This window comes from Dasypus novemcinctus, chromosome 9 (genome assembly GCF_030445035.2).
Source record: "Dasypus novemcinctus isolate mDasNov1 chromosome 9, mDasNov1.1.hap2, whole genome shotgun sequence".
Taxonomy (NCBI): Eukaryota; Metazoa; Chordata; class Mammalia; order Cingulata; family Dasypodidae; genus Dasypus; species Dasypus novemcinctus.
This window is the reverse complement of record NC_080681.1, coordinates 106,624,574-106,650,083: the sequence shown is the minus strand read 5'-3', so window position 1 is coordinate 106,650,083 and position 25,510 is coordinate 106,624,574. Positions and strand designations below refer to the sequence as shown.

At 42.4% G+C, this 25,510-nt stretch overlaps 1 protein-coding gene, 1 long non-coding RNA gene and 4 other non-coding genes across 8 annotated transcripts; 1 reads left to right on the top strand and 5 right to left on the bottom strand.

The window, feature by feature from the left end:
* Positions 1-1,897: 1,897 nt before the first annotated feature.
* TRNAU1AP (tRNA selenocysteine 1 associated protein 1) lies at positions 1,898-21,847 on the top strand. 2 transcript variants are annotated; one of them, XM_004455675.5, is made up of 9 exons: positions 1,898-2,047; positions 2,540-2,637; positions 7,471-7,570; positions 8,169-8,221; positions 9,647-9,778; positions 10,787-10,906; positions 14,384-14,546; positions 14,743-14,776; positions 21,413-21,847. In XM_004455675.5, exons 1-9 carry the CDS (start codon positions 2,021-2,023, stop codon positions 21,547-21,549), a joined length of 864 nt encoding a protein of 287 aa, XP_004455732.1. In that variant the 5' UTR covers positions 1,898-2,020; the 3' UTR covers positions 21,550-21,847. The 2 variants fall into 2 exon arrangements, with proteins under 2 accessions (XP_004455732.1, XP_071073702.1); XM_071217601.1 differs by lacking the exon at positions 1,898-2,047 and adding an exon at positions 2,052-2,070.
* A 494-nt stretch (positions 21,848-22,341) lies between these two features.
* On the bottom strand, positions 22,342-25,279 carry LOC101419169 (uncharacterized). 2 transcript variants are annotated; one of them, XR_188086.5, is made up of 6 exons: positions 25,008-25,279; positions 24,442-24,492; positions 23,781-23,880; positions 23,488-23,548; positions 23,047-23,116; positions 22,342-22,496 (listed from the first exon to the last, which is right to left on the bottom strand). It is a non-coding gene; the product is annotated as an uncharacterized lncRNA (long non-coding RNA). The 2 variants fall into 2 exon arrangements; XR_001118460.4 differs by having other exon boundaries at positions 23,047-23,097.
* Positions 22,564-22,637, bottom strand: LOC111763499 (small nucleolar RNA SNORD99). Its single transcript, XR_002796362.1, has one exon. It is a non-coding gene; the product is annotated as a small nucleolar RNA SNORD99 (small nucleolar RNA).
* LOC111763494 (small nucleolar RNA SNORA61) lies at positions 23,332-23,453 on the bottom strand. Its single transcript, XR_002796357.1, has one exon. It is a non-coding gene; the product is annotated as a small nucleolar RNA SNORA61 (small nucleolar RNA).
* LOC111763493 (small nucleolar RNA SNORA44) lies at positions 23,605-23,735 on the bottom strand. Its single transcript, XR_002796356.1, has one exon. It is a non-coding gene; the product is annotated as a small nucleolar RNA SNORA44 (small nucleolar RNA).
* LOC111763492 (small nucleolar RNA SNORA16B/SNORA16A family) lies at positions 24,258-24,393 on the bottom strand. The gene has a single exon (XR_002796355.1). It is a non-coding gene; the product is annotated as a small nucleolar RNA SNORA16B/SNORA16A family (small nucleolar RNA).
* Positions 25,280-25,510: the final 231 nt, after the last annotated feature.

The window sequence follows — 25,510 nt, the reverse complement described above, 5'->3', positions numbered from 1 at the left end:
AACAGATCCTTGTCCTGTGAAGCTTACATTCTAAATTAAAAATAAATATATGGGGAGTGGGTGTAGCTCTGGTTGAGCACCTGCTTCCCATGTATGACATCCTGGGTTCAATCCCTGGTACTTCCTAAAAATAAACTCCCACATGTAAAATAAATTTTTAAAAATAGCATTGAGCATAGTATATTCGCTAGCAAAGAGCACCAATTAATACCCAGCAATTAGCAAGAGGTGGGTCTTGGATTGACGTATACTTGATTCAATCTATAGTCAAAGCTGCCACTGTGCTGCAGTGAGAGTAGGATAAAGCTGGAAATATGTCAACTCATGGTTGAACTTCAAGTTTTCAGGCTGATGAGTTCTAGGTTTTAGGGTACAAAACCCCACATTTAGGATGTTTAGGAGAGTAGGGAAGGTCCTTAGGGAGCCATCAGCTGAGAGGGATCCCCATAAAGGGGCCCTCAAGCATTGGGGGTGAGCTTCACTCTCAGAAAGCAATAACATGGGAAGTGGATGTGGCTCAAGTGATTAGGCTTCCACGTGTCCGCAAGGCAAGCCAAGTGCCTGTGCAAGTGAGTCATGCAGCAAGATGACGTAAAAAAAGAGAGACAAGGGGGAGGGTTAAGGTGAGGCACAATAGAAACCAGGAACTGAAGTGGTGTGAGTGACAGGGAACCTCTCTCCACATCAGAGGTCCTCAGGATCGAATCCCAGTGAATCCTAGCGGAGAAAAGTGAGGAAAGAAAGACAAAAAGAGAAATAGATACAGAAGATCACACAGCGAATGGACAGAGCAAAAAGTAGCAGGGCGGCGGGGAAGGGGGGAGGAAGAAAGCGATGACAACCACCACCTATAGAAACTTCCCACCCAGGAAAGGGCACCAAAGCAAGGTTGAGCCTTGGGACACTGCCAAACTACAGAAGTCTCAAAATTACACTGAATTATCTAATCGTTCAAATCATGTTTACTGAGGGTCTTCCATGTGCAAATCACTGTGTTTGGAAGGTTTAGAGCCCTTAGCGGTTTGCACTAGGGTGGTGGGGGTACAGGAAGAATCTCACTCCAAACTTCACATTGGGAAATGCGACATGGTGCTGGGAATGGTTGATGGAGCAGCCGCTTTCTCAAGGTTACACAGTAGAACTGAAACACCCAGGCTCCCAAAGAGACCTTTCCATTTTTTTTTATGTGCTTATATTTGCAATTTTTTAAAACGAGCATATATGACTTTTGAAACTTCTAAAATGTAACACACACTAATTTATGGTTTTTTCTTTAAGGCTTATTTCATTTATCTGCAACCCCCTCACCCCCACCCCGTTTTGCGCTGGCAGTCTGCTCCTTGTGTGCCCTCTTCTTTTCTGAAGGCACTGGAAACCCAAACCGGGACCTCTCACACGGGAGGCAGGCACCTAATGTCTTGAGCCACCTCCGTTCCCTCACATACGTTGTTTATTTTTTGTTGTTGTTGGCAAGGGAGCAAGGAGTTTATTAAGAAAAGAGAACACAATCCAAGACATGGATTCCGGGAGTGCTGCACGGTGAGTCTCTTCATATGTGGCTTTCAAAAATAAATAATTTAAAAGAAATCCAAGTAAGCCCTGTTAAATTCAGCGTGCGCCAATACATCACCCCATACAGGCAGCCCTGTATGATGTTGCGCGTGTTTTGTAAGTTCACAACTTTTACTTAACACTTTTTGTTTACACATGTTCATGTGTAAATAAAGAATTTTTTTAAATAAAAAAAAATTGCTCCGGCCGGCCTACACAGGACCGGCTCTGCCCCGCCCCCTACCGGCCACTCCACGACTTATTCCTCCTGCCGCTGCGGAAGGTTCCGCTCAGCCGGTGGCCAGAAAAACCTCGAGCAGAGCCTCGGAGCTCCACCCTCGACCTCGGGGCTTCTGAGCGCGCGTGCGCAGACCGCGTCGGCTGCGCTTGCTCTGTGGCGGTCCTGCGAGTGCCGACTGGCGCGGGCGCGCGCCCGCGCCGTCTGTAAATTCCCCGCCCCAGTGCGGGCATGGCCGCCAGCCTGTGGATGGGGGACGTGAGTGAGAGCGGCTGCTCTGGGTCTGAGGAGTAGGAATCTCGGTGTCTCGAAGGAGGAAGTGGTCCCTAGATCCCAAAAGGGGGGAAATGAATGGGGAGGGGGATTCTTTTTGGTGTCAGAGAAGTGGGTCCCAGCATCTAAAGGGAAGCTGCTGAGACTGAGGGGGAAGGGACCTGGGGTCCCATCTGGGTTCACGGTAGGAAAAAGGAGGTTTTTTGGGGGAAGAGTCGCAGGGATTGAAGGGTGCTGTGGCTCTAGGGTTTCCTTAGATCCAAGGGGGACGCTCCTTAAAGCAAGTTTGAAGGAAAGGGGTTGAGGAGGCGGTAGGGGGCTTCAGACCACTAGGAAGAGAAAGCCCCACCGCCACCCGATCCCCGGCGGCGAGTAGCCGACCCGGAGCTGAGGCGCAGGCAAGGGATCGGCAAGGACTCGGAAACTGGGGATGCAGAGCTTGGGTGCTGACCTGAGCCACTCTGTGTTTTCCCACAGCTGGAGCCCTACATGGACGAGAACTTCATCTCCAGAGCCTTCGCCACCATGGGAGAGACCGTGATGAGCGTCAAAATTATCCGAAACCGCCTCACTGGGTACCTTCTCTCCTTCCATATTCTTAGTGCTCCCGTAATAAATCATGCTGCAGAATGTAAACATTGCAGACAGCCCAGTCTTCTCACCATCCCTAATAATAGTTGTTATAATGTTATAAAAGCTAACATTTAGGGGGTTTATTGAAAGGGACCATAGCTTATTGCTTCAAGACAGGCCTCTGGAACCTAATGGGGTTTGAAAGCTATTTCTGCTGTATGACCTTGGGCAAATTTTTACTTATTTGCCTCATTTCCCTTGATTGTAAATCTGGGGATCTATTATTACCTCACAGAGTTATGTTAAGGATTAAATGAGTTAATTCACATTCAGCTTTTAGAACAGTGCCTGGCATATGGTTTATGCTCAGTAAGTATAAATAGATTTATGATCTGCTAGGTAATAAGCACTTTACATTTATTGTCTTTTTTAAGTCATCACAAAAAAACTCTGAGCTAAGTACCGTTATTAGAGAAGCTTCATAAGTGTCTTAAAGTTACATAGCTATTAAATAATGACAATCTGGGACTCGAACCCACATCCTCAAAACTCATAAGTGCCATTAACTATTGTGGCCTTTACTGACAAAATATTTATAGAGACACTACTAGATGCTACTATTCTTGATTCCTGGGCTAAATGGCCAAAACATAGTCCCTGCTCTCATGGAGCTTACCACATTCTAGTAGAGAAGTGAGACAATAAATAAGTAAACAGAACAAAATGCAGACTCTTTCGGATAGTGGTGCTCTGTTGCCTCCCAGATTCTTCCTTCTCTTTGGGGTCTTAGGTTTCCTTTGCTTCTAGTTAGAAGGAGAGGATTTCTTTACCAGTTTGACTTGTGTTTACTGAATGTCTACTCTGCCAGGTACTCTACTAAATGCTGTTTGCTAAAACATCAAAGATTTTATTTTATTTATTTATTTTAAAGATTTATTTTTCTCCCCTTACCCCTCGCCCCCCAGTCGTCTGTTCTCTGTGTCTATTTGCTGCATCTTCTTCTTAGTCTGCTTCTGTTGTTGACAGCCACACGGGAATCTGTGTTTCTTTTGGTTGTGTCATCTTGTTGTGTCAGGTCTCTGTGTGTGCAGTGCCGTTCCTGGGCAGGCTGCACTTTCTTTTGTGCTGGGCGGCTCTCCTTACGGGGCGCACTCCTTGTGCGTGGGGCTCCCCTACGCGGGGGACACCCCTGCATGGCACAGCACTCCTTGTGCGAGTCAGCACTGCACGTGGGCCAGCTCCACACGGGTCACGGACACCGAGGATTTGAACCGCGGACCTCCCATGTGGTAGATGGACGCCCTAACCACTGGGCCAAGTCCGCCGCCCCAAATGATTTTAAAATAGACATGAAAGATAAAACATGTAGCCAGCTCCATGGTTCTTTGAATGAACATGTACTTTGTGCATTCAAAACCTGGTTATCCAGGGATAGATTTTCAAAATGATAGATTATGCAGGCATAAATATTTTTTCTGCTCTTGTAGACAGAAAGCCCCACATAATCAGCTTCTGGCAAGAAAATTCATCTGTAACACTTTCTGCATTCTAAAACACTGGCATAGGTTCTCACATTTAAGTCTTTATTGAAATAGGAATTGGAACTATCCTTTCCTACCCATGATTACTAAAACTCTGGCTCTTAGGATAATACTTACAGACACGTTACATTTATGCCTCATTTGACAAATGTTTTTAAAGTGGTTTACATAAATACTATAAAATAAATGTAAATAAAATTCAAAAACCAGAGAAAATAAGGAAAAAAGATAAGATTCAAGGAAAAATAATATGCAGTAGACCATAGTGCTTAAAGATGCAGTTAGATGTGGGTAAAACAGACCTCTCCAACCTCTCACTCATTGCTTGTGTGGGTGAAAAATGGTACAACTACTGGCAAAAAGGGTCTGGCAGTTTCTTACAAAACTAAACATATATCTACCTTCTGACCTGGCTGTTCCAGTCCTAGCTCTTTATCCAAGAGAAATGAAAACACATGCTACAAAAAGACATGAAAAAGAATGTTCATAACAGCTTAATTAAAAAACTGGAAACAGCCTAGGTATTCATGAATAGGTAAATGGATAAACAAATAGTGTAGTTGTACAGTGGGATACTATTCAGCAATAAAAGTGATACTGCTGATACAGCAACAACGTGGATAATCTCAAAACATGCACAGTGGAAGAAACCTTGCTGTGTGATTCCACTTACTTGAAATATAGAATAAACAGAACTCATCTGTGTTGGAAAAAACTCAGAACAATAGTTGCCTCTAGCAGATTGGGGCAGAGATTTATTGGGAAGGGCATAAGGGAACTCTGGACTGATGGTAATATCCTGTAACTTGACAGGGTTTAGACTGCACAGGTCCGTTGGAAGTTATTGCATGGTACACTTAAAATTTGTGCATTTCATTGTATTCTTGAAGAAAAAGATCTGTGAACAAATAATTGAACTCTGGTTAATAATAGGCATGCTAAAGTAATTGAGGGAAGCGTGCTGACATCTGCAGGGATGGGGAGCGGATTTATCTCAAATGATTGAGTACCTCCTTCCCATGTACAAGGTCTCAGGTTTGATCCCCGGTACTTCCTAAAAACAAACAAGCAAAAAACCAATTCTCATTGGGAGCAAATATAGCAGCTCAGTGGTTGAGCCCCTCCTTCCCATGTATGAGATCCTGGGTTCAATCTCTGGTACCCCCAGAAAAAAAAAAAAAGGGATGATAAGGATGGGAAGAAGGATGGATAGATGGATAGTTTGTGGTAAAATAAGTCAAGTGTAGGTGGTAGGTATATGGGTATTTAATGTACAGTTCTTTCAGGTTTTCTTTGTATTTGACATCTTTCATAATAAAATTTGTGGGGGGCAGATGTTGGGGAGAATGCAGGCAGACTATCCTGCATTCAGATCCAAACCTTTGGCATACACCAGCTGTGTCACTTGAGACATATGCATATTCCCACTAAGCCTTAGTCCCCTCATCTATAAAATGGAGCAGTGTTTGTATTCACTCATAGAGTATTTGTGAGGATGAGATGGTACATGTGAGGCAGCTAGCACAGTGCCTGGCCCATAGGGAGTCCTCAGTAATGATCAGCTCTTAACTGCTGGTGGTTTTCATATCCATGTGCCTTTCCATTCTTCTTTCCATCAGCAAACCTTTATCGAGCTCACAGGCTCTGTCCTGTGATCCCTAGGCCCAGTTACTGCCCCTGCCTATCCAATTATTTGAACTGAAGAACTAAAAGTAGTATTTCCAGAAAAATTTTGATAACTTCACTGGTGGTAGCTTTGCAGGGTGGCATTAAGGTAAAATGGACTTTCAGTATATGTATCTTAGTAGGAAGGGATGACAGGATTTAGCCACACCTCCTCCTTATGTCTCTTAGTGGCACCTTCAAAAATAGAATGCTGGAAATCTCACAGACACACCTTCCTTCCATTAGGTAAGGTGCATTGGTTTACTTTTTCTACCTTATAAGATTATGAGTTTCTTGAAGACAGGAAACATGTTCTTCAACTCTGTATCATAGCTTGGCACATGGTAAGTGCTCAAATTTTTTTTTAATTTGTGAAAACTTTCACCAAAACTAGAAAGAATAATGCATTCATCACCCATATACTCACCACCTGATTTCAGTGGTTGTTAACATTTTGCCATATTTTCTTTATCTGTTTACATATGTATATACATCTCTAGCTAGGTATCCTTGCTGAGCCATATCAAAGTAAAGTACAGGCATGTGACACTTCGCCACTAAATGTTTCATCATGCATCACCAAAAGCTGGACGTTCTCTTATGTAAGCACAATGCTCATATCAGACCTAACATAACAGTAATTCCCTAATACCACATAATAGCCAGTCTACATTAAGTTGGGTTTTTTAAAAAGATTTATTTATTTATTTATTTCTCTCCCCTTCCCTCCCCCACCCCGGTTGTCTGCTCTCTGTGTCTATTTGCTGCATCTTCTTTGTCCACTTCTGTTGTTGTGAGTGGCATGGGAATCTCTTTCTTTTTGTTGCATCATCTTGTTGTGTCAGCTCTCCGTGTGTGTGGCACCATTCCTGGGCAGGCTGCACTTCCTTTTGCGCCGGACGGCTCTCCTTGCGGAGCGCACTCTTTGCGCGTGGGGCTCCCCTACGCAGGGACACCCCTGCGTGGCAGGGCCCTCCTTGTGCGCATCAGCACTGCACATGGGCCAGCTCCACACGGGTCAAGGAGGCCCGGGGTTTGAACCATGTGGTAGACGGATGCCCTAACCGCTGGGCCAAGTCTGCTGCCTACATTAAGTTTCTATAGTTGTTCAACAGGATATCTATTACAGCTTTCCTTCCTTTGTTATGAACTTAGAGCCAATCGGGGGTCCTGCAGTGTGTTTTCCCCTTTAGTCTCTTAAGCCTCTTTTTAATGTAGAAAGGCCCACTTCTTTCTTTTGTCATGATACTGACTTTTTGAAGAGGCAAGAGTCTTAGATTAAGTTCTATGTTCTGAATTTGTTTGTTTACTTGTGGTAGTGTTTAACATGTTCTTCTATCCCTAATATTTCCTGTAAACTGGAAGTTAGGGCTAAAGGCTTGATTGCGTTGCATTAAACAGTTCTGGCAAGAGTATTTCATCAGTGATGCAGTACATAAATAAGTGTTTTCTGAATAAATCTGGAATCGGTCCAGATTGGCAGTCTTTATACTTAGATTTGTAATTACTTCTGAACTGTATAGTGTGGGCTCTGATTGGAAAACCATTTCTCCCTCCCTTCAGGCCAAGACTCAGCCGGTCATCTGGGTATCTTTAACCATTCTTTTTCTCTCTTTGCTTTATTTACAGGATCCCAGCTGGCTACTGCTTTGTAGAATTTGCAGATTTGGCCACAGCTGAGAAGTGTTTGCATAAAATTAATGGGAAACCCCTTCCAGGAGCCACACCTGTAAGGACATTTAGATAACGATGGTGTTGCCATTGTTTGTTGTCATTAATAACTACAACCTATGAATACTTACTGTAAACTTAAATAAATTGTTCAGTCCTTTAACAACCCTATACAGTAGGTCTTTATTTGTCAGAAACTGAAGCACAGGGAAATGAAATAACTTGCCCAAGGCAACAAAGGTAGTAAGTGGCAGAGCCAGGAGTCAGACTGAAGATTGGCTGCCTCCAGAGTCCCTACGCTTCCACTCTGCCTCACTGCCTCCCATAATGAAAATCTAGATCTCGTGCCTGATTGAGAAAGTAGAACAGGCTGGCAGCTGTGAGGACACATTTCAAGAGAGTTACATTCTGCTCTTCCCACAGTTACTTAGCTTACAGCTGCACCAAGCTGGCACATCTGGGCTCATAGAATCATGGAGCTGGAGTGCCCTTAGCGGTCATCCGTGCAACCCCCTCATTTTATACGGGAGAAAAAGCTGAGGCTTAGAGAGGGGGAGATGTTTTGGCCAAGGTAATTTATTTCAGTTTTTTTCAAATATTGTTTGACTCTTGAAGCACCTTTCTCTGTTTTACTTTGTTTGTTTTTAAATTTCCAGGCAAAACGTTTTAAACTGAACTATGCCACTTATGGGAAGCAACCAGATAACAGGTAAGTGCAGAGTGGCCCCAGGTCAGCTTCAGGCAACCTGACTAGGCAAGATGTGTCACCGAGCTGGGCATTAGAGAAGGCTGGGGAGCTGAGTTTGACTCTACCCTGACTGCCTCCTGAAGGAATACACCTTCCTTTTCTTTGTTGCTATGTCTTCCGGCCTGCTTCCATTTCTAGACCTCTGTCTTCCCTGTCAGGCCCTCCTCCCACTTCCTGCCCTGTCATCCCCCACAATATAGAGGTTTCATTCAGTAAGAATTGATAGTGTTTTAGGGAACTGTTCAGGACTAGGTTTCAAAGCTTTGAAAAGGTTTATAATTCTACTTCTCAAAATTTATTCACCAATGTGTTGAAAGATTAGCCTCAGAAGGGTCACTGAAATATTGCTTACAGTAGGCAAAATTGAGGGAAAACCCAAATAAGATAATAGGGGAATGGTTTAAAAAAATCACTGTTTGTTCTTGGGATGGGAAGCTGCATATTCATTAATAAGTTTCAGGTTGTAGCAGAATACTGACTTAACCTAGATGCTGACAATATGTTCAAAGTAGAAAAATACTAGAATCAGAACAATGACAAATCCAATTTTTGTAAATTCAAAAGAAAGAAAGTGTTTATAGTGATTACCTTCAGGTCAACTACAGAAAAAGACAAGTGTTCATAGTGATTACCTTCGGGTCATGAGGTTATTGATGATTTTATCTTTCTTTTTGTATTCTGATTTTATACAAGGAACATGTATCATTCTAGAAATAAGAAAATTGTAACAAAAGGTTGCTTGCTTGCTTGTTTTTTAAAGAATTGATCTCTTAGATCAGGAGTTGGAAAATGGTGACAATTTATATCATCCACAAGCTTAGAATAACTTCTATATTTTAAGGGGTTGTAAAAACAAGTAAACAAAGAATATGTGACAGAGACCACAAAGCCTGAAATACTAATTATCTAGCCCTTTACAGTAAAAGTTTGCCATCCCCTGCTCAAAAATTTGGGGATTTCAGTTTAGCAAGGCTTTAGGCCTTTTAGGAGTCAGGGCCCAGTTCTCATTCCCTCACTGTTTTTCAACATTTGAATTAAAAATATGCAGTGAATACAGGATGACTAACTTTATCTTTTGGACACCTTAGGGACTCATCTCTGACCTTGGCCCTTGAGTTGTGGTACCAAATCCTTCACCCATCTGTACTCACATAAAACTTGAAACAACAAAGGCTTTGTGCAGTGGATGTAGATTTGGAGCAGGACTACTTCTTTGACTCTTCTTCTAGCAGTGCTGTAATGAAACCAATTAGGACCTGGTTAAGGACCTATGAGATGTGTTTTTCCCACAGAGGGCCCAGGAGAGGTTTACCTGGAATAGGCTGAAAGAACTTTCCAGAGCAGAGGTTTTGGTCTTTGTCTCTGAATCTTATTTTCTCCTCTTAGCCCTGAGTACTCCCTCTTTGTGGGGGATCTGACCCCAGACGTGGACGATGGCATGCTGTATGAATTCTTCGTCAAAGTTTACCCCTCCTGTCGGGGAGGCAAAGTGGTTTTGGACCAGACAGGAGTGTCTAAGTAAGGCCTTACCTGTAATTGTTGTCTACCCTGCTAATTTCAGCGCCCTTCTCTCCTAGATGGATTACAGATAGGCCATGTTGCATGGTGGTTATGAACATGGGATCTAGAACCAAACTGCCTGGTTTGAATTCTGGCTCCAATACTGGCTAAGGATAATACTGTGGACTAGTTAATAATATCTGCTTTTAGGGTTAGTGTAAACGTTAAATGATATAAGTAAACAAAGCACGTAGAAATTGCTTTTTAGATATTTGCTATTTTAACTTTTATTGTTACTAAGCCTTTGAGAGACATTTTCTACTTCATAAATAGAAAAACCTGAAGATAGCTCATTCTTGATCAGAATAGTAATTATAAGCTCAGGCTTTGGGAATCTGACAGACCTGCATATGAATTCTACTCCTACTGTTGAGTTTGGGCAAATTATGAAAACTCTCTAAATTTTAGTTCCCTCTTCAGTAAAATGTGAATGTTAGCTTCGTCAAAGTGTTGGACAGTTCAATGAGATAACCTGGTAAAATGCTCAGCACAGGGCCTAGGATATAAGTGTTCCTTAAATGTTAATTGTCATTCATTTACCCCCAATTATTCTTAGAATTAATTAATAGACTCTGAGCTCAGGAGAGCAGAAATGTGTCTGTCCTACAACTGCTGTGTCCCAGTGCCTAGCACTGTACCCTTCATACAGGGCAATCTCAGGAAATACTTGCTGAATGAGCTCCTATAACTATTACTGTAATAATGACAGTGATAATTGTGTAGTTATTTTGTAGTAGTTTGGGAGGGAAGCCACTTTTGGGGAAGAGGTGAGAGCCCCACTAGTGAAGGAGTCAGGCATGCAGCTCACCTCTTCCCTTGATGGTCTCTCTCTCAGCCCCTTCCCCTTGCAGCACTCTTGCCTTTCTTACCCTTTCTTTTCCATGCATCCATTGTTAGACTTCATCTTCATAAAATTTTGTGGTTGAAATTATTTTTTGGCTTGTTTGTTTTGTTTTTTGTCTGCAGGGGCTATGGTTTTGTGAAATTCACAGATGAACTGGAACAGAAGCGAGCCCTGACAGAGTGCCAGGGAGCAGTAGGACTGGGGTCTAAACCAGTGCGGCTGAGTGTGGCAATCCCTAAAGCGTGAGTCCTGCACCAGCAGGGAAGGTGGGGCCTCTGGACTGCCCCCATTGGACAGTCCTCTTGTTTCTCAGCTGCAGGGAGGTTCAGTTCAAGTCAAAACACTGAATGCTTGTTGTTTGCCAGGCTGTCTGCGAGGTGATAAGATGAACTTTGCATGCCCTCGCCCCTCTGCCAGCTTATGGCTGGTGTAAGAGCTATGGTGGGGGGAAAGAGATACATTCAGATGTTGGTGGGAACAATGAAAAGTAATTATTCTGCTGGGAAAGCAGTTTAGCAATACATATCCTAATGTCCCTGCTCTTTGCCCAGTAGCACCACTGTTGGAAATTTATCCATAGAATTAGTTGAGCAGAAAGATAAGACTACATCCAATTTTATAATTATTTTATATTAGTGAAACCTACAAACCTCCTATATATCCTCTGCTATAGGAGTGGAGTATAGGTCACTCTTGACCTCTCTCATGCTAATCAGATAGCTCTTCCTCCCTTATATATCCAAGCAAGTTTGTTACTCACCTTTTCTTTGCATAGAATCTTCCATCCTTTAGCCAAAGCTGTGGGTCTTTTTTTTTTTTTTTTAAAGATTTATTTATTTATTTATTTAATTTCCCCTCCTCCCCTGGTTGTCTGTTCTCGGTGTCTATTTTGCTGTGTCTTGTTTCTTTGTCCGCTTCTGTTGTCATCAGCGGCACGGGAAGTGTGGGCAGTGCCATTCCTGGGCAGGCTGCTCTTTCTTTTCACGCTGGGCGGCTTTCCTCACGGGCGCACTCCTTGCGCGTGGGGCTCCCCTACGCGGGGGACACCCTTGCGTGGCACGGCACTCCTTGCGCGCATCAGCACTGCGCATGGCCAGCTCCACACGGAGTCAAGGAGGCCCGGGGTTTGAACCGCGGACCTCCCATATGGTAGACAGACGCCCTAACCACTGGGCCAAAGTCCGTTTCCCAAAGCTGTGGGTCTTAAATGGGGGTGATTTTGCTCCCTGGGGGACATTTAGCAATGTCTGAGACATTTTTTGTTGTCACAACTCGGGAGAGGGCTGCTAACATCTAGTACTAAACATCCTAGAGTACACAGGACAGGCGTCAACAGCATGTAATTATCCAGCCCCACAGGCCCATAGTGCTGGCTGAGAAACCTTGCACCAAAATGAAGAGCATAGCTGAATTTTCCTGGCAGGGCTTCCAGATGGCTGTGGTTTTTTTGTTTTTGTTTTTTTTTCAGGAGGCACCAGGGATTGAACCTGGGACCACATATGTGGAAAGCAGGTGCTCAACCACTGAGCTACATCCACTCTCCCTGGCCAAGAATTTATAAAGCAACAAAAGATTTGGGCATTCTTTCAGGTTTTAATTGTGTTTAATTCATAGATCAACCTAAGCAATTTCCCCCAAAAAACATTTTGTTGTGAACTCTATTATATAAAAACATTAAAGAAAATATTTATAAGAAATTCCTCATACTCCCATCACCGTGAAATGTCAGATTTTAATTTGTGTTTTCTTTTAGTCTTCTCCCTATATATCCATGAGTTTTAAATATTTTTACATGCTTACTCAAAGGGTGAGTCTGCATATAGTGGATTTATTTACTCTTTCTTTTAATTGTCTTTTTTTTTTTTTTAAAGATAAATAGATCACACAAAATGTTACATTAAAAAACGTAAGAGGTTCCCATATTCCCCAGTCCCTCCCTCCTCCCACATCAACATCCCCTTTCATCAGTAGGGCACATTCATTGCATTTGGCGACTATAACCTGGAGCACCGCCACACTGCATGAAACATAGTTTACGTTGTAGTTCACACTCTTCCCCAGTCCATCCTGTGGGTTATGGCAGGATATTCAGTGTTCTGCATCTGTCCCTGCAATATCATTCAGGACAACTCCATATTTACTCACTTTTAATTACAAAAGCAATGCTTGCTCTTTTAACAGTTACAGAATACTCTTTTTTTTAATGTAATATATATATAACATAAAAATTGCCATTTTAACCATTAAGTGTACAGTTCTACGGCATTAGTTACATGTTCAGTGTGGTGCACCTATTGCCACCATCCGTTACCAAAACTCTTTCATCACACCAAACAGAAACTCTGTACCTATTAAGCAAGAACTCCCATTCCCATTCCCTCTGTCCCCTTCAATCTACTTTCTGACTCTATGGATTTGCGTATTCAATATATTTTCTAAAAGTGGAATCATAAAAGTTGTGTCCTTTTGCATCTGGTTTATTTCACTTAGCCTAATATCTTCAAGGTTCATTCACATTGTAACATGTACCATAACTTCATTCCTTATATGGTGGAATAAAATTTCACTGTGTGTATATATATATATATACCACATTTTGCTTATCGATTCATCTACTGATGGACAGAACATTCTTTTGAGTGTATATTCCGTTCCGTCTAGCAGTTCCTCTGATATTGACTGTTCTGTTTGTTACCATTTATTCAGTAAACAATTACTGAGTCCCTGTAACAGAGAAGGCCCAGTCCTGAACTTTGGAGATGACACCATGAGCAAGGGAAACAAAGTCCCCTCTGCAAGGAACTTATTTTCTGTTACATCTATGAGCCTTGGGCTCTCGTGTTAGCTCTGCGACTTGGTAGCTGTGTGGCTACCACTTAGTCTTTTACAGTGTCAGTATTCTCATCTGTATAAAGGAAGCAAAAAAGTAAGGTTGTACAGGATTTAAAATAGGAAATCATATATGAAAATAATTGGCACACATCTTGAGTGACTACTCATTATTTTTTTTTCTTTTTGTGTGTGTGTGTAACTTTTTACTATTCGATAAATGATAGCTTTGACTACAATGAGAACAAGGAAGGCCTTTCTTATTTTAGAAGGGGGATTGGTGTGATATATTTTTTTAACAAATCAGTTTTATTGATACATATTAATAAAGCATACAGTTCATCCAAAGTGTACAGCCAGTGGTATTTGGTATAATCACATAGTTGTGCATTCATCACTTCAATCATTATTAGAGCATTTTCATTATTTCCATAGTAATAATAATAAACAAGAAAATTCTTCACCTCTCACTCTCTTTCATTTCAAACATTTGTAGTGTGAAATGTTTCTTGGATCATCCTAATCCTGGATTATCCAGGCCATATTTACCTGAGCCATTGGGCTGACAGAAAAACAGGCTCCCCAGGATTTCTTGAGACAAAATCAGTCTTGACAAGTTTTGATAAGAAGCGCTTCCCTCACAAATATGGACTCTAGTGCCAGACTGGCTGGATTTGAATCCCTTATTAGCTGTGTGACTTTGGACAAATTCTTTGACCGCTCTGTACCCACCTCCATTTCCTCATCGTTAGAATAGGAATAGGGTATATTTACAGCGTAGGGTTGTTGTGAGGATTAAATGAGCTAATCTGTGTAAAACACTCAGAACAGCCCCTGACCGCATAGTAGGTGCTGTGTAAATGTTTGCTTATTTTCTTTCTTCATTTAAGGAGCCGTGTGAAGCCAGTGGAATATAGCCAGATGTACAGTTATAGCTATAACCAGTATTACCAGCAGTACCAGAACTACTATGCCCAGTGGGGCTATGACCAGAACACAGGCAGCTACAGCTACAGTTACCCCCAGTATGGCTATACCCAGAGCACCATGCAGGTAACTGTGACTTGGTGCATGGCCCTCATGGGTTATACCCACTGGGAATATGGGTCATCTCCCAGGATGAGTTCGGCGAGGCCTGGGGCTTGGGCTTCAGGGAAAAATGGGGGAAGTGCCTCTTAAAAAGAAGCCTTCTTCATCCTGGGCCAGGGTTTCACCATGTTCCTTACCCACTTCTCTGGTCTCTTGGCAGACGTATGAAGAAGTTGGAGATGATGCACTGGAAGGTAAGTAAGGAATCGGTTCATTCATTCCTCTGTAAAAACTTAGCAAATGACTGCTTTGTGGCTGGCATTGTCCTAGGTACAGAAAAATGCAAGGTGAATTCTGCCCTGGAGGAATTTCCATCCTAGTGAGGGAGCCAGGTGTGTAAATAATCAAGATCTGACATGTAGGTATAGAGCTGAGCACAAATTCCCCGAGGATGGGGAGTGGGGGGCAATGTGTGCTGAGGGAGGGGGGGAGCCCCATCACTCGCTTAGACCCTAGACTTCTGACATTCTACCCCAGGATGTGTATCTCTAATAAAAATACTATCACCGTGTATTTTTTGGTTTATAACGCTTTTTTTTTTTAATTTCATGTTTTAAATTTTTTTTTCTTAAAATTTATTTTGTGTGTTTTTTGTTTTTCTGATTTTTAAGCAACACAGAATTGAAAATTTGGAAAATAAAGTATAATGAAGAAACTGAAAATGATCTATTCCTACCTCATAGTTACAATCAGTGCTTTTTTTAACATTTATTGTAAATTTTATTGAATTTAACAGAAGAAAGGAAAATGAAACTGAAGAAATGTTAACCTTCAAAAGTTTTTCAAAACAACATATATTAGTTCCTGAATGATTTTCTTAAGGTTTGGAAAAATATGAAAAAAGAATTTTTAATTTCCATGTTTATGAATATAAATTAAGTTTTTAGGAAGTGAAACTTAAACAGCTGTCTTTAAAAATCAGGCATTTTTGATTTCTAAGTAACTAAAACAGAATTTGTTATTTAAAAAAAAATTTTTATATCAGTGTTACATGTTACTCAGTTAACATAACAACAATAAATCTGCTGTAGTCAGCAGTTACACTCCCCCCTTATTTTTTTTTTTATTAGCGAAGTTACAAGCTTACAAAACAATCATGCATAATATGCAGAATTCCCATTACATCACCCCAACACCAGCACCTTACATTGTTGTGGGATCCCCCCTTATTTTTGTTCATTTCTCAGTCTTGTAGGATTTGGGACAATGTCCGCTCTGATTACTTCAGGCTGAGAGGAAATGTAGATATTATGGGGCAGAGGAATGGAATTGTTTTGCTTGCAGTTGAAGATAGTGCTTCCTTTTGGGCTGGTGCTGGCCCGTCATCATTTTGTTAGCTGCCCAGGCAGGGCAGGCCGGAAGAACTGGGAAGAGTTGACCACATGATGCTGGGCTTCAGGGCTCCGCTGACATAGAAACAGTCTGACGTCTTTAAAAACAGACAAAACAAAAAAATTTAAGGTATAAAAAAGGTATAAAAAAAACTTAAGGGAGGCGGGGCAAAAAAAATATTTTAAGGATTATTCTTCAAGAAGGTAATAGGGCCAATGTAATCTGTAAGTAAAATATCTTTTAATGGAAATAGATCACTGTCAGGCATTTTGAAGCACTTTCACATATGCACTGTCATCTGATTATAACAGTTTTGTGGTTTTTATTTATTGTGGGGTGAGCTGGGCAGGATACAGGCCCTCCAAGCTGACTGTCGGTCAGGGAGCTAGAGACCCCGGGAGCCTGAGGGATTTGCTCAAGGTCACACCATAAATTAGGAGGAAGGTCAGGACCAGAACCCCTGCCTTTCTGTGCTCTTGACTCTTACCCCCAGGACACTCTGCCTCCTCTTTGGAGATAACTAAGCTAATTATTGTATCTGTGTATAGGTCTTTAGAATTTTCTAGTCTCTCTCTTTTTTTTTTAAGATTTATTTATTTATTTTTATTTCTCTCCCCTTCCCTGCTTGCCTCTCCCCCCCGCCCCCCGTTTTCATCCACTTGAAATATAGCCAGCGTATTTTGAGTGGTACCCATGTGCCAAGCACTGCTATTCATCAACACTGATAGGCAGGTATTATAGAGTAATCCCCATTAATCCTCAAAAAACTGAGACTTAGAGGATTAGCAATAATAATAGTGAACAGTTACTAAGAGTTTAGTATGTGCTGGGCTCTGTTTAAGCACTTTACATGCATTAACTCATTTAATCTTCATAAAAATTTAATGAAGTACCATAGGTATTTTGTTTTTATAGATGAGCAAACAAAGGTGGAGAAGTTCAAGGTCAATATAGTTATAGGCTGCAACATAGTAGCTAGAGATAGAGCCAGTCTTCAAATCCCTTTAGTCTTTTTTTTTTTTTTGTCTTTATTTTTATAATATTACATTAAAAAAATATGAGGTCCCCAAATAACCCCCAACCCCCTCACCCCACTCCTCCCCCCATAACAACAATCTCCTCCATCATCATGAGACATTCATTGCATTTGGTGAATACATCTCAGAGTACTGCTGCACCTCATGGTCAATGGTCCACATCATAGTCCACATTCTACCATGTTCCACCCAGTGGGCCATGGGAGGACATACAGTGTCCGGTAACTGTCCCTACAGCATCACCCAGGACAACTCCAAGTCCCGAAAACGCCTCCACATCTCATCTCTTCCTCCCATTCCCTACCCCCAGCAGCCACCATGGCCACTTTTTCCACACCAATGCCACATTTTCTTCGATTACTAATCACAATAGTTCATGAATAGATTATCAGTAAGTCCACTCTAATCCATACTCTATTCCTCCATCCTGTGGACCTTGGAATGGTTGTGTCCACTCCACATCTGTAACAAGAGGGGGCTTAGATTCCACATGGATGCTGAATGCAATCCTGCTTTCAGTTGTAGGCACTCTTGGCTCCCTGGTGTGGTGTTTGACCTTCTTCACTCCATGTTAGCTGAGTGGGGTAAGTCCAGTAAACCAGAGTGTAGGAGCTGAAGTCTGTTGAGGCTCAGGGCCTGGCTATCACATGGTCAGACCGGAGATTCAGGTCCCCTGGGTATACATTAAACCCCAGCACCAACTACAGTTCCAGTAAAAGTAACAGGAGAGGCTCCCTTTAGTCTTGAAGTAGAGTTCTTGCTCTTTAACCACTGCTTTGTGATGCCTCCTAATGGACTTACTAAGCATTAAGTGAGGTAGGCACAGCAGGGACTGCTATCCTTCATCTCTTCCTTGATTTCATGGGTCCTCTTCCAAGCCCTTAACTTGAGCGTGAGGAAAGTTGCAATATCAGTCTTCAGCACACAAATGCCTGCCCTTGATCAAGCCTTTTCCTGATCAGTTCCCCAAGCCATTTTACACTGACTGGATGACCAGGCTGTTCATGCTCTGCTTCCTTACAGCTCCTGTTTGGGAGCCTCTGTAAATGCTCAGAGCTTAAACTCTTATAATTTAGATTAAAAGGACAAGAGAAAGGAAGATCCTTATGGTTGCAGCAGCAGGCAGAGTTCACATGATCTGGAAAGAGGTCTAGAAAGAGAAACAGACTTTTAAGAGTAGGTGAGAAAGCTGGAAATAGTTTACCAAAGAATGCAAAATGGCTTATAAACCACAAAGAAAAAGAGTTTAAACACACTATTACTTTTTTTTAAGGAGGTTCTAGGGATTGAACCCACGAGCTCATACATGGAAGCAGGTGCTCAACCCCTGAGCTACATCCCCTCCCTACTTTCACTTTTAATAATCGAATTCAAACTAAAATACTACATTTCTCTAAAAAGTTAGTTCTTGCAATGTTCATACCCTTTGAAACAATTGTTTTACTGAAAAGATTTTATCCCAAAATGACAATTACCAGTACAGATAAATATCCAATGGTATAGGATTGCTTAAACCATTAACAGTAGCCATTTTTTAAAATCACATTTCCTTCTAAGAATATTGACATAGGAAAATACTTTCAGTGAAAAAAGGCCGTATATAAAACAGGATACATGGCAAGATCCCAGTTAGTTGTTTTTATAGGTTTGCCTTTTTTTTTAGATAAAATTCACACACCATAAAATTTACCCTTTGAAAATGTACAATTCAGTGATTTTTTTAGTATAGTCACAAAGCTGCACAACCACACCTCTGTCTAATTCCAGAGCATTTTCATTGTGCCAAAAAGAAACTCAGCATCAAGAGTAGCCACTCCACACACACCCATCTTCCCAGTCCTTGGCAACCACTTTAAAACTTGTGTCTGTGGATTTGCCTATTCTGTACATTACATTTAAGTGGAATCATACAATATGTGGGTCTTTTTCATACAATATGTGGGTCTTTTGTGACTGACTTCTTTCACTGAGCATAATGTTTTCAAGGTTCAGCCATGTATCAGTATTTTTTTTTTTAATGAGTGAATAATTTCACTGTATTAATAGCCCTTAATTTTATTTATTCATTCATCAGTTCACAGACATTTAGGTTGTTTCTGCTCTTTGGCTATTATGAATAATACTGCTATAAACATTCCTATACAAGTTTTTGTGTGGATTTATTTTTTCATTTCATTTGGGAATATACCTAGGAGTAGAATTGCTGGATCTTTTGTTAAACTCTGTGGTTAACCATTTGAGGAACTGCCAAAGTGGCTGTAGCATTTTACATTCCCACCAGCAGTTTTTAAAGCGTTCTAATTTTTCCACATCCTTGCCAACATTTTTCTTTTTCGTTATAGCCAGCCCAGTGGGTTTGACATTTTGTAGTTTTTATTTGCCATTATTGATTATGTTGAGTATCTTTTCATTTGCTTATTGGCCATTTGTATATCTTCTGAGAAATCGACATCTTTTGCCCATTTTTAAATTGGGTTATCCTTGTTGTGTTGTTGTTGTTTTGAGGCACCAAGGCTTGGGGATTGAACCTGGGACCTCATATGTGGGAAGCTGGTGTTCATTCGCTGAGCCACATCAGCTCTCCTGAGTAGATTTTTTCATTTGTTTAGCTTGTGTTTTTTTTTAGAAGGCATGAGGGACCGAACCCAAGACCTCCCATGTGGGAAGCAGGCACTCAACCACTTGAGCCACATCCACTCCCCTGGGTTATCTTTTTATGGTTGAGTTATGAGTTCTTTATATTATATATTCTGGATACTAGTCCCTTATCAAATATATCATTTGCAAATATTTTCTCTCATTCTGAGAATTATCTTTTTACTTTCTTGATCGTGTTCTTTAAAGCACAGAAGTTTTAAATTTTGATGCAGTCCAATTTATTTTTCTTTTGTTGCTTGTGCTGCTTGAGTCATAACTAAGAAACCATTGTTCTTTTTTTTTTGATTTATTTATTTATTTCTCTCCCCTTCCCCCCCCACCCCGGTTGTCTGTTCTCTGTGTCTATTTGCTGCGTCTTCTTTGTCCGCTTCTGTTGTTGTCAGCAGCACGGGAATCTGTGTTTCCTTTTTGTTGTGTCATCTTGCTGCGTCATCCTTCCATGTGTGCGGTGCCATTCCTGGGCAGGCTGCATTTTCTTTCGCACTGGGCCGCTCTCCTTACAGGGCGCACACCTTGCATGTGGGGCTCCCCTACGCGGGGGACACCCCTGCATGGCAGGGCACTCCTTGCGTGCATCAGCACTGCACATGGGCCAGCTGCACACGGGTCAAGGAGGCCTGGGGTTTGAACCACGGACCTCCCATGTGGTAGATGGACGCCCTAACCACTGGGCCAAGTCCGCTTCCTGGAATATCTTCCCTTGTATTTAGGTCTTTAATTTCTTCAGTGAGTTGGGTTTTTAAAAAATTCTCTTCAGTGACTTTTTAAATGCACGGATAGATTTGTTTTTATGCATTTTAAACCAAAACAAGATCAAAAAGCATGAAATTTTAACAGCTGTAGTAATTAGGATTTTTTAAACTTTTTTTTTTCAGGGAACTTATTTCAAAGTTCTTTGTAATATTTTTTTTTGTCTTTATTTTTTTAATATTACATTCAAAAAATATGAGGTCCCCATATATCCCCCCACCCCCCTCACTCCACTCTTCCCCCCCATAACAACAATCTCCAACATCATCATGAGACATTCATTGCATTTGGTGAATACATCTCTGATGTGAAATATAAAGTGCATATGGAAAAATACATAAGATGGTTTACTCTGCCAGTAGAGTAATCCCCCATGAAACCGTCACTCAAGAGCAAGAGAACAGTGCCAGCTCCCAAAAGCCACCCTCGTACCCCCCCTCCACCAGCCACAAGGTCCTCCTTCACTACAAGGAAGACTATTCTGTTTATATTTTGGTAATCATTTCCTTCTCTTTATAGTTGTATTACCTAAATATGTTTGTTTCCCTAAATAATAGGTATAGTTTTATATTTTTGAACTTTATATGGAGTCATTCTGTAGATATTTTGTCTTGCTTCTTTCATTCAAGACTCAGCATTATATTTGAGATTCATCCAAGTTGCAGGGAGCTGATGTTCATTTTCAATTGTTATGTAATACTCCATTTTAAGAATATGCCAGTTTGTTATGGATTATTTTTATACTATTGTGTATTTTATCCTGATTTCTAAAGAACACCACTTTTACAATAAAAAATGATTAGTTAAAAAATATAGGATACACAATTCTTTTCCCAGACAGTGTTAATTCTTGAGATGCTACTTTGAATTTAGTAATTGTGATCAGATTTTAAAAACCCAAATATGAAACTGGTCAGAGGACAAACGGAGTACTAGAAGCTGGGAACTAAGCCCAGGACTTAGGGCCTTACAACCCAGTCTTCTCCCCTTGACCCTTTCCGCCCCACACTGCTCTGAGGACCTCTTCCAAACACATCCCTGCTTCTCTTCCAGACCCCATGCCACAGCTGGACGTGACTGAAGCCAACAAGGAGTTCATGGAGCAAAGCGAGGAGCTGTACGATGCACTGATGGATTGTCACTGGCAACCCCTGGACACAGTGTCTTCAGAGATCCCTGCTGTGATGTAGCCAGGACAGGCTAGAATGGATTGTGAGGGAGAGGACTCCAGAACTTTTACCTTTTTGGAAATAATTTGTAAGATTTTAATAGACTGCTTCCTGAGATTGTGAATATTCCTGAAATACTCCTGCCTTCTACCTTCATTGAGTGATCCATCTAATTTCACTTCAGAAACCAAGGGGCCACCTTTTCTGAGGGTTGTCCTCTTTCTCTGAACAAGGTTCAGTTCTATTTTTTTGAACAAGAATCATTTCCCCAGCTGGTATAACCTGTTTGGAATTAAAAGTAGATCATGATTCAAACATATACTTGTCTTCAGGTGATAAAAAAGGATGGGGCTATTTATGTCAAAGCAATGTGCAGTGATGTCAAGTCCTCCACCACCCAACCCCAAGACTGGTTGGCTAAGCAGGTAGAGGCCAAACTCCCCAACCCCACTATGCTCACTTTCCAAATGCCCAAGTCTGAGCACTGAAGTGCCATTCTAAATCTCATGCCTGTCTCCCTGATGTTAATGGAAATTTGCTTTTCCGATTTATATAATCATTCCTGTGACACTTATTGAAGAAATGCCCAGGTACTTCCTGGAGGGGTCAGTCTAAACTAGATTTGGAGGTGGGTAGGGCTGGGCAGCTAATTTGATAGAGGGAGTCTCAAGCCCACCCAAGGAGAACTCCATACACATGTCGTTATGAAACTGATCAAATTTCTTGGACGTCACCCTTTTTATGAAGGCTGAGTGACTAAAGATGGGGTACTTAAATAGGGACTAAGACACATCAAGAAAAGTCGCACAAGCATTTCCATAGAGTAAATATTTTATTGGTCATCAATATGTCAGACACAAGGGATAGAAGCACTCAACAGAAAGCAAAGGACTCTCCTTGCAGAGTTCACAGTTTCCACCTAATAACTAGCCAGGTGCCTCTTAGCCTGCCTCTTCTCAGTGCTTCTCCTGAAAAGGAAGTTTAAGACTGTGTCAGTACTGCTCTAATCAAACCCCACCCAAGCATCCCCCTAGGAGCTGGTCTCAGTCCCATATCCGCATTTATCATCCACAGATGTCCACTCAGATTAGGTTTCATCCTGGACCAGTAAACCAGAATAATCCCTAGACAGAACTATTTGTTTCTTCCATTGCCCCTGAGGAGCAGACAAGAGTCCATGGTTTAACATCACCCCAAGCTACCCAGCATGAGCTCAAGTTGCCACAGCTCATTCACAGCACTCAAGCCCTCACTGCCCAAGATCCAGGGCAGACCTTCTGCTAGACTGTGCTCTTGGCTTTAAAGGTGAGCAGAGCCACAATGAAAACACTTATGGCCTTTGGACATGAATACCTAATAAAAATATCACACAAAGAAGGCCAGAATAGCTGGGAATTTTATACAAACCTAAAATAACACTAATTCTATTTGCCACACTGTGGGGTAGTGTTGACTGAGTCAGGACTATCTAAAGATCCATGGAATAGTGATAAATGTTCATATAGTAATTGAACTTACCCAACTCTAGGTCCATAATCAGATGAGGATGGCTTTCTAGGTATCACAAACCTAAAAAAGGAGGACACCTCTAATAAAGAATTAAGAGGTCATTTGAATAGCTCTTTGCCAGCTGCCCAGAACTTCACATCTACACTCTTACCCATCCCTTCAAAAAGCCTAAGATTATGCCCATTATAGCGGGGGGGGGGGGGGGGGGGGTGTTAAAGGTAATTCAGGGGTGGAGGATATATGGGGACGTCATATTTTTTTAATGTAGCATTAAAAAAAAAAAAGATAATTCAACCTTGTTTGAAGCTAACCAACATGCTACAAAGCACTGTGGGGTCAGCTTCAGAGTTCCTTTTCCTCCTTTTACGACCACCCAGACCAGTGTTCAGATCGGATGGGAAAGGGAACCAGAGGGTAAAGCCAAATCGAGTCATCAATACCTAACCTTACCTGCTCCAGTAACAAGCTGGCATCTTCAGATGTGTTAACAGTTTGGAAACTCAGGGGTAACCTGCAGAATAAATGGAAACACCTGGCCTCGGGTCCCTCCAAGCCCAGGTCCTGAGACATTATAGGAAAGTCGAGTGGCAGCTGCAGGTACTCCGCTGACCTGAGCTGTCAAAGTCTCTCCAGGTTGCTCTCGCATGCAGTTGGAGATCCCTTGGCCACAAGCAACCAGAGATCTTGGGAACATGCTGGCCCAACTCACCAGGTGAATCCCTGGGTCTCTGCAAGAAGCTTACCAGGTCGTGAGGATCCTGCCTTTCAACACCTGCTCTGTGATCCCTGGGAGTCCTCACTCCCCTGAAAGACCCGTCATCCTGGAATCTTCCTTCTGCACATCTAGGATGAAAACACATTTGTCCAGAACAAAGTGTTCCCTTCATTTGGTCCTCAGAATCACAAGAATTTGAATGGTCCCATTGACAATACTTTTAAGCATTCAGGTATCAAGGTGTCCCTTAACTTCAACTTTACAACTTCTGTGCCCTTCATCTTTGGTCCTGATTCACTCAACTTTTCTGGCTTGTGACCCAAAGTACTGCAGAGATTTGTGCCAGGTGTGCCAATGGATTTTCCCAGTAAATATTCTACTAATCCTTTATAATACTGTTTCTTGGCCCCAGCGAGGTACTTCTGAAAAGCCCCATTCTGCAAGTTTCTAGAAACATGCCAATAAATGTCTCAGCCCACGCCTGAGAAATGGCAGATTCAGTGGAAACTGTCTTTTCCTGAAATTGTTGCAGATCAGTTACAGCAAACAGAAGAGCGACCGTCAAGGAAAACTGTCACTCTGGGCTCCTTTTTGACCACAGTAGCTATGTGGAAGCAGCTGCAGCTTCGATGAGAGCCACAAACTCACAGGACAGCCACAGACCAACTGCCCAACCATCTCAGACTCACCTAAGTCCTGTGCATCTTTACTGCCTTCTGAAATGCACCTGCCAGAACAGTCTGGAAGAAAAAAAAAAAAGTCCTGTAAGCCAGTTACCAGTTTTCATTTACCGCATTGTCACTATGTGCCCGGGTCTGTAGAAGTGCTTTGCATGCTTTGTCTCATGAAATTTTTACTAGACCACTTTATCATCCCCATTTTACACATGAGGTTTCGCTCAACTAAATTACGTGCTCAAGATCACCTACCAAAGTTTTAAGTAGAGCACTGGGATACAAAACAAGATCTGAATGACTATTAAAACCCGTCCTCCAGAAAACTGATTATCCACCAGGACATCATCGTTAGCATGCACTATGCTGCCAGAAACTCAGGCCAAGTCACCTACTCAAGGTCACCCAGCAGATGCTAGACTCAACCGGAGGTCTGCCTGACACCACGCGGCCTCCGCCCAAACCGACCCTCCTCAGGCCCAGAATCCACCCCGCAGCCCCCAGGTGCCTCGCTGCTGCCCACCGGCCCGCCCCACCACCACTACCACCACCAATGCTTTTCGTGCAACGGCGTTACTTACGCGAGGGAGCGGGGCCTGCGGCGGGCCGAGGCGGGGGCAGGCCGCAGTCGCCGCGCAAGCGGCCGGCGAGGAGGGCATCTCGGCCTTGACAGGCCCAGCTCCTCCACGCCGAGCTCAACGTTCTGCAGCCTCAGCAGCCCAGGAGCTTCCGAGGCTGGTGGCGGCATGGGGAGGGTGGGGACGGCGAAGGATGGCTGTGGACCCGCGACAGGACAGCAATAACACAGCCTACCACACACGCACAACGGCAGCCGGGAAAAAGGACCTAATACACGCGGGAGGGAGCTTATATAGCCTCCCCCGCCGGCGGCGCCTGGCGATTGGCCCCGCGCGTCGCGCAGCCCCCTGGGACTTGTAGTTCATTCGCCCTCGCGCGGGAGGCGGCGCGTCCGGAGCAGGCAGGGCTGGGGAAAAAAGGTGAATGGGGGGGTGGGGTTGAATGGGACCTCACATATATATTTTTAATGTAATATTATTACAAAGTCAATAAAAAATAAAAAAAT